At 30.2% G+C, this 9,476-nt stretch overlaps 1 protein-coding gene across 2 annotated transcripts in view; it reads left to right on the top strand.

The window, feature by feature from the left end:
* Positions 1 to 4,111: 4,111 nt before the first annotated feature.
* The window catches only part of LOC113517389 (uncharacterized), a 31,875-nt gene continuing 26,510 nt past the window's right edge, over positions 4,112 to 9,476 (top strand). Inside the window, exons 1-5 of one of the 2 annotated variants that reach the window (XM_052901467.1) lie at positions 4,113 to 4,342; positions 4,552 to 5,559; positions 6,248 to 6,384; positions 6,655 to 6,815; positions 8,735 to 9,007. In XM_052901467.1, coding sequence (XP_052757427.1) covers positions 4,638 to 5,559; positions 6,248 to 6,384; positions 6,655 to 6,815; positions 8,735 to 9,007 — 1,493 coding nt within the window. In that variant the 5' untranslated portion in view covers positions 4,113 to 4,342; positions 4,552 to 4,637. Of the gene's footprint in view, positions 5,560 to 6,247; positions 6,385 to 6,654; positions 6,816 to 8,734; positions 9,008 to 9,476 lie in introns of both variants that reach the window. The other variant, XM_052901466.1, reaches the window with a different exon arrangement.

The raw sequence follows: 9,476 nt of genomic DNA, 5'->3' as shown, positions 1-9,476 counted from the left end.
TAATAGTCTTAGTTAATTATTTAAAAATAATAAAGATAAATAAAAAATAATAATGATATAATATGAAATGTCATTTCATTAAAAGTACTAATTAGGATTTGGGCAAAAAATACTTCAAACATATAAATACCACAAACAAAGTTCCTGTAACTATAATTCCTAATGAGGGTAGTCTAGCTAAATATTTTAGTTCATGAGATTGTTTGTGGTCAATGGAACACATTTTATCTTAAGATTATACCATTATGTCAAGTATATTTGTATATCATGTGCAAAATTCAGAACATGATATGCAAATTATTTATTTGTAATACATGTGTATAAATACATGCAGATGTTAACAATGCAATCTCATTCAACATGTTTAGCCTGTACGGCATACAAAAATATGTTTACACAGACAGTTCAAAATTATATATCAATTTAATGTCATACAAAATACATTTAAATAAATAATAATAATAGTTGTCAGGCAAGAATAAAAGAACAATGTCATAATAATGGTAATAAATATAAATAAATATTCGTTATGTCAAATTTTATTATTAAAGAATTCACATACATTTCTCCATTAAGAATTTTTTTATTTGTACTTAAATATACTAGTTGGTGATTTTTTTACAGATTTTGGTATTCTATTATAGATTTTTAGTGCCATACATAATATACTGTCATGCATAAGTTTTGTACTAAATTTTTTAGATATAACTTATCATTATCACATCGATTGCGTTTAATAATTTCTGAAAGACGTGGAAGTAAATTCTTATTAGTTTTAATAAATACACACACTTCAAATATGTACAATAAAGGTACTGTCAATATATTATATTGTTTGAAATAAGGCACACAACTGTCAGTATTTTTAAGATTAAACATGGCATCTTTTTTTTCAGCTTTAAATACAAATTCTTTCTTCGTTGAATTTTCCCAAAATACTAGGTGTTTCAAAAGAAAGGTGACATTTGTTTTGGTAATTTATTGCTTGTACGCAACTATTCTGAGGGGCGCGGGGGTATGTCATTCGGTAGTCTAGCTTTTGGGAATTTAGTCGCTTTAGAGCGTTTTTCGGTATTGGACCGTGTGTTGTGTTTTGAGTTTTACAAAAACGGTAATTCAGCGACTGTAACGCGTAGAAATGTTGAAAAAGGTCTTTATAGCACAGAAAAAATGTGTTAGAGCTATCTGTGGTGTAAAACCAACAGATACATGTAGACCATTATTTGAAAAATTAAAAATATTAACCCTTACATCCATGTATATTTATGAAGTAGGAATATTTGTTAAACAAAACCCACAATTTTTTACAAAACTTTCGAATATAAATAAAGTCACATCAAGAGATCCCACAATGTTGAAACTGCCCATCTGCAGAACCACACTGTATCAACAAAACTGTGATATAATGACTATTAAAATATATAATAAAATACCAAAATCAATAAGAGAACTACTAGTAAGTCACTTTAAATTACGGTTAAAAAAATGGTTACTGAAAAGCAATTTTTATTCAATAAATGACTTTTAAAAAAATTAAATGTATGTATGTAAATGTATCAATGTATTCAGTTGTATTGTATGCCATTTGTTATGTTTTTGACTTGCTTTTGTGGAAGAATATGTTGGTAAGCGCTTTTCAACGTTTACCAACATATTTTTTTCGGATGAAGCAAAGTTCCATTTCAATGAACATGTAAATAAACAAAATTGCTGATACTGGATTGCAACTAATCCAAAACACAAACATCAGAAACCCCTACATTCGCCTAAAGTGACTAAAAATATGTAAAAATAGAGATGACATAATAAAATTGCACATAGGGGGTGAGGAGACTAGTTTGCCGTTGGTCCAATGGCCAGCGGTTATAGTGCAGTATAAATATAGGGCCCCTATCGGCCAGGAATCATAGCACAGTTGACCTCCATCGAGAGCGAAACGTGAAAGTTAAATTAACATGAACTATAAAAGTAAAATTAACATGAGAGTTGCACTGAAAACTTAAAATGATATGATGTCGTATAACAGTCACTGTTACGATCGAGACAGAAATAAAACAAAAAAATGGACGAAAACTGTATAGAGAGTAACAGAAAGGAGGCCGGTTTCGTTCTCGTTTTGCGGTATATAAAAATCGCGATTAAAAAATAGGCGTTGATCATAAAAGGGTGAAAATTTGAAACTGTATATATTTTTCTATGCTAAATAATAATTAAATAAAAATAACAAAAATTGTCAAAAAAATAAAAAATAAATATTTAGAGGTGGATCATCCTTATCATTGAGGGGTATGAAAAATAGATGTTGGTCGATTCTCAGACCTACCCAATATGTACACAAAATTTCATAAAAATCGGTAAAGCCGTTTCGGAGGAGTTTGGTAACAAACAACGCGACACGAGAATTTTATATATTAGATAAACAACAATGGGCCTTATCCTGGGAAATATCATAAAAGACTGTTCTTTGGTCAGAAATATATGTTGCAGGGATAAATCTTCCATTACTTATAAGATAAGTATTTTTTTTATAATCCAAAAAGTACTTGTAAATTTAAATTAACATACAATTGTTTAGTGTAGGCGAGACTAAAATTTACGATCTTTATCGCGCGTCTAAAACTTGCGGAAGCGTTGCTCACGAAGTACATACACGCTTTACATATGCTATATTTTAGCGCAACTCATGCAAGAGATTCTATCTGTAAAAGTACGCTTTAGCATAAAAATTATGATTTAATGACAATCAAAATTTATAACAAGATATCAAAAAGTATACGAGAACTCTACTAATACTAATACTAGAAAATTTATGAATTCACTGAAACATTGGCTTGTTGAGGAGTCCTTTTACAGTGAGCAAAAGTTTTTGACACAAAAATACTTACCTAGTTAAATTACCGATCGTATTATAATGCAGCTGTTATCAGTAGTCCATGATTTGACAGTGACTTTATTACTGATGAAAAGACATAGTAATGCAATATAAATTCCGATGGAAGGCTAATCATTGACTTTTGTAACTCAAAACATTCTGGACCTGCATTAAAATATATATATGCTCGCGACTGTAATTCCTTAAAGGATAGTCAGAGGCATTTGTCAACTGTTCTCATAGTGGTGAACGTAACAACCGGTCAGGAGGTATGACCAGCAAACTGATATGGAATTGTATTTGATATATTTTTTTTTAATGATTCATTTAATTAACATTTATACTTTTTAAGTTTAAAATTTTGTCTGGCTAGTTATGGTAAAATATGAGAACTTATACTATTAACTATTACTATCATTGTTAACATTTATATACCTATCATGTTTCTTGTTAATAAATATTAATTTATTCATTCAATATTATTATTATAAGGGTATTCAGTGGACGTATCATGCGTGTCATGCACGCGCGTAGTTTGTGCGCTTGATGGTCCATTTACTTTCATAGTGAGATTCAGTTGTAAGGTTTTTGAAGATGACAAACTACAACGCGCTGGCTGCATCTACTACACGTTGAATGTGGTTGGTGCATGAATAACATACAAATGACACAAGAGCTGTGTGAAAACATGAAAACCACGTATGTAACTCACGAACAGCTCTTGAGGTGTTTGCAAGCGGTGCATTCGCTAGATTTGAGGGCCTCTAATGCAATGTTTTCCGAAATTTCGCGGTCAAACGAAATACCATCTTATTTAACACACGTATGTTAATTTATAACTAATATATTAAAAATATCAGAGGTAATAGTTCCTAATTCAAATTTAAAAGATAGAGTGATCTGGGGAGTTATCAATTTAACTTGCAACATTGAAAATTTTCGCTCATAATTTTGTTTAAAAAAAATATGTGTCAAAATCTTTGGCCAAAATTTAACCTCCGAAATGTCACTTTGGTAACTGAAATTTGATCCGTTTTTAACACTCAATGATCTATATGATTTAAGCCTGCAGTTTTGCTCATGTGATGTCGTTTTTCCCTCTGTTGAAATTACTAAAGTAATTTTATGCACTGGAGTAGCCATTAAAATATTTTGTTAAGTTCACTATCTATTATATATTTTCATTGGGTTTAATATTTTTCTATGACAATACTGTTGTCCACAGTGAACAGTAACTTGGAATCTTTGCTTGGACCCAATGAATGCTCTATTATAATATCTATGCTTATTTCTTATTGGTTAAAATTGCTTTGCAAAGCGTGTTATTTACTTATGTAGTTTGACAATTGTGAGATGAGACACTGCTGAAATAAATAAATGAAAAATTTCGTCGAAAAATAGTGATTTGATTGAAGTTTAAGGAATTTAATGTTTTTTTTTTTACTGCAATTATCTGTAATTATTACTAAGGTGATGCTCTTTTAATCAAGAGTTTAATTATATAGTTATGCTTATTGTATTTTCAAGTGGTAATTTAGACATAACCTTAACGTGATAACGAGAATTTTTTTAATTTTTTTTTATTTATAAAGGCTATCTAATGTAATATTAATTTATAAAATGTTATTGTCTTAAATATTTCATGTGAAATCGTGATATTATGGATGATGACTCTAAAGAGAATAGAAGAAATAAACCACAACAAAAGTTTTATAAACCAGGTAGTGGGCCTTTGAGACGCTCGAGTTATGGTACAGATGCAAAAATGGATAATTATGGATCTCAAAATTCTGTTAACGATGATCTTTTGACTGAGAAAAGTAAAGATTATTCTGTGACAAATGCCCGCCACAAAAAACCAGAACAGCAACTTTACGTGCCTAGATCAGGTGATTCTTGTCCAGCTGATAGACAATCTAAACACATGAGGTCTGATAATTCTAGTCAGTACAACAATAGAAAAATGTTCAGTAGATCAGATAAACATGGCTATGGAAGTGGTTCAGGATCATACTCTAGAGGAGCTTCAAGAAGAGATAGGTCATTTGCAGATAATCATTATCAAGATAGTGGAAGTAAAGACCATAATTATAATCGGCATTCTAGGCAAGTCTCTGAAACAAGATCCATGTCACCAACTCACTGCATACAAGAGAAAAATGTAGATAGAAATCGTGATAGTAGAAGTATGGAGACATCTGCAGGTCGACATATATCAGGGGGAGGTAAGCCACCTTCTGGTAGGAGAAATTCAGCAGGCTACTCTTCAGATTCATCAAGACCTAAATATGCAGTAAATATAGATAATATACCTCCAAGATTTAGAAAGAATTTTTTAGAACAATCAGGTCACAGTTTTGATAGTTTTGATCAAATATATAGAGACAGACATACTTCAAGTCAATCTATTTCTCCTAGTTACAATCAAGGCCAATATACTAACTCTAATTTGACTTGGTCTCAAACACTGCCATCAAGAGGACGTGGAAGGCTTAGAGATAATGAAAATTTTGATAGAGAGAAATTTATAAATTCATATTTGAAGAATTATGATGTGCAAAATTCTAGAAGATCAACTCCTAGTAGTTCATATATGAATTTATATGAACCAAATGTATTTGATAATCAAAATGAAGTGGTGGCATTGTCTAACAATATTGATGATCAAAATGAATATAATGACAATTGTGAGTAACTATATTTTTAATTCCCTTACGGAAGCTTAATAGCATCATGGTACATATTTTTCAGCTTATAACAATAGTAGCTTATAAAAAAATGTGTTTACAATTAGGATTGACATGAGATATTAAGTCTAATATTTGAGATTTATCCTTAAAATTAATGCTTCTATGTTTTTGGGATAGCTCAGTGAGAGCTTATATACTTATAATGCCAAACTACACATTTTGTATGGGTAACTGCTAATGAGGAATAAAATAATAAATCTTCCATAGATAATTTGTATATTACTTTATCACAGGGAGATTTTGTATAAAAGTTGTTTGCTTCAGTACTTCTGTTCCATTTGTGTTTCTACTGTGAAGCAGTTGTATTTCGCATTGTATAGCTGTCTTTCGGTTTGAAGGGTGGGATTTGGGAGTGAATTTACAGGGTACAAAGGAATAACACCTGAGTCTTCAGGAGTCACAATGCATGGGAGGGTATCATGAGCAAAACAGTATACTTTGTTATGTTCATGGTACTGCTCATGTCTATAGGTGACGGTTACCACTTTCCATCAGGTGAGCCGTCAGCTCGTTTGCCATTTTAAGTTGCATAAAAAAAGTTTTAAACTGTAAAACATATAATTTATATTTTAATAAAAAATTTTAATACTTTATTTATTTTTATTTGTATTTATTCTTATTTCAGCTCTTAAAAATGGATTAAATAATGAAAATAATGATCTGTCATACAATCATGATGAAACCAAACAAGAGTCTGATAGTCAACATGACAATGAAACTATATCTCAGATTACATCTAGTCTTTTAGATATGACTAATTTGGTAAGTTATAAATAATATGTTACAATAATATTTATATTGACTTTATAATAGCATTCCACCATCTTCATTGTTGGTTAATGTTTTTTATTATTTATACATGTGATCAGTATAGAAATTTTATCTTAAGTTGTATTTATAAAAATTTGGTATAAGTGGTTACTTCTAAAAATCTTCTTCTTAAGAAGTCATAACACCAATAGAGATTTATATTAATTGTAATATGAAGTTGTTCTTATAATGTTAACATATTTGTTTTGATTTTTATCTTAGGACTGGACTGAAGAAGTTGAGAAAAATATCAAATTGGATGATATGTGTGACACTTCAACTAGCTTTTCAAATAACATACAATCATCAGCTTCACAGGAAAATAAACAATTGGAATCTCGTGAATCCAAAAGAAGCGGCAGATCTAGACGTAGGGATCGAAGGTATGATCTGCCACTTACTGTTTTAAGTCAGAGTTCACAGAACTCTATTTATTACTATCATAAAATCTTATCTAAGATCATCTAGGTACATCTTGATACTTGAAAGAAGACAAAGAAGAATAAAACTTGGTTTAAGAGTTTATGAGCAATATTATAGTATAATGTATCTTGAAGTTTATTTCTTTCTATACACTTAAAAAAAATTGTTTAAACGTAAAATTTGTTTTAAATTATGTTGTTGTAATTATAGAGAATTGATTCTTTTTGATAAATTGTACACTTAACAGAAATTTATTATTTTTTTATAGGCTCATATAGTATTGTCTATAAAAAAATATTTATAACTAAGGGTTGTCACCTGGCAACTTAAGGCATTGGCTGATTCAGAACAGTCAACTTGGATGCAATGCATTTTTGTACCGTACAAGAAACACAACTACAATGTTTCGGATATGTTATGTACATTTTTGGGAAACCTAACGATGCGAGCAATTTCGGGAATCTCCGGACTGAAATATAAGAGCGCTAAACCGAAACAACGTTAAGCGGTATATTACTGTAGTTCAATATAATCAAGAAGTTAGTTTTTTTTTTGCAATAAAATAGAATTTAATACTTTCATGTTAATAAAGGAAACAAAATAGATATTGACAAATTGATTAGTAGCTAATCTTACTATTTTTATTAAAAAACAATAAAAAAAAAATATGCGAAATATTGTATCCAGTGGCGTAGCTAGGTAACCAAAGGCATTGGGGCAAAAAATAAACTAGAGCCCCAACTAAGCCATTTAAAATAAACGATTTGTACATACAATTTGTTTTTAATTTTTAATTTTATTATGGAGTCGAATTCGGAACACGGCGAAAACGGAATAAATCTAAAATTTTATCAATACACTAGCGACCCGTCCCGGCTTCGCACGGATGCAATGCTAATACTAAATATACCTACTTACTACAGAATGTACTTATAAACAACGTTTATAGCTTTTTTTTGTCATTAACATTGACAATACAAACATGATAAAGTGCTATTCGACGCGCTATTTATAGGCACACGCCGCCGGTCGGGCCAGTACCGCCGCACCGCTATGTACCTTCATTTTAAATCTATAATATCTTTAGAAATATTTATTTAAATTACATGCTGTAAAGATGTATTTAAGGTACTTAATTGGATAAAAATTGATGCTGTATTGCTTAAAATCACTTCGTAAATAAGCCACTTTTTTCCGTAAAATGTAAAGAATAAAAAATGGTTATTGTGGGTTATCCTTAAGAGATAGACAAATACCATCGCGGACTTTTTTGTTGACCTTTTTAAGGTGTACGATATTGTAGTACATTATTTTGATTTATCTCGTAGGGTTCAGCCAGCGTTTAGAATGTAAGCGCAAAAAATGTGTTTATCGATATCGATTACGACATCACATTAGAAACCTTTTAATTTATCAGTGTTTTTCTATAATATTATGCATAATTATACATATAAACCTTCCTCTTGAATCACTCTATCTATTAAAAAACCGCTTCAAAATTCGTTGCGTAGTTTCAAAGGTTCAAGCATACATAGGGATGGACAGACAGCGACAGCGACTTTGTTTTATACTATGTAGTGATGATAATGATAGTGATAGTGAAGTAAAAAAAATATAAATATGTTGAAGAAATTTAAATAAATCTGATTTATTTATATTCCGAATGTGGGAGAAACTTTCACTAGTTCAATTTATAAGTCAGAGTCCGAGGGGCCCCCTGAGTTTGAGGGCTTCGGGGCACTATCCCGTCTAGCCTTCCGGTACCTACGCTACTGATTGTATCTATAAATAGATTTCTCTCCACAAAATATTTAATTTTATTTGTCGAATATTTATACCATCTATTTACAGTTTGTTAATAAAAAATATTATTTGATAGGAGTTCAAGCAGAGGCCATCGAAATTCTGAAAAGAAATCTGAAAGAAATAGAAAAGATAGTAATGCTAGTATTCAACATGAATCAGATAAAAATCGAAAAGATAGTAACGCAAGTGTTCAACATGAAACAATATTCTCAAATCTAAAGCAAAGAGAGAGGGAACGACGAGATAGCCATAAAAGCAATCGCTCCTCAACCCTTGGTAATAGCCGGGATGATTTGGATAGGTGGAGATCTTTACGATCGTACAGCAGAGAACAGAGCACAGAAGGGTAATGTATTAATTCATTAAAATTAATAATTTTTATTGCTGTTTTTTTTGGTTTAAAATGTGTCGACAGGTGTTATCTTTATAAATAGGCTTTTATTACTGTACTGTGACTTTTGGTTTGCTCTATGTAGGTAGGTTTTATGTTATCGAATTTAGAGTACAAGTGAATTTTTTAAGTAAGTGGTATCTGTAACTATAAAAATAGCCAATAATAAATAATTATAAACAAGAGTATTTATATTGATTTTTATAAAAACGAAACAACTTTTATCAGATTTTCAATAAATTAACTTTCTTATTTGGGAATTAAACTTTACTTTGAATTAGATTTTGAAAAAAGAATATATTTGTATAAAGAAGATAAAGATATAGTTTTCTGAAGTTTGTGAAATAACAAACTAAGGGAAATAACTATATTTTTTATTTGAGTTCAGCTTATATTGTAATGCTTGAAAAATAAATAAAAAAAA

This window comes from Galleria mellonella, unplaced genomic scaffold (assembly GCF_026898425.1).
Source record: "Galleria mellonella isolate WM207_F2 unplaced genomic scaffold, CSIRO_AGI_GalMel_v1 utg78, whole genome shotgun sequence".
NCBI lineage: Eukaryota > Metazoa > Arthropoda > Insecta > Lepidoptera > Pyralidae > Galleria > Galleria mellonella.
The sequence above is the reverse complement of the archived record's forward strand: the minus strand, read 5'-3'. Positions and strand labels throughout refer to the sequence as shown.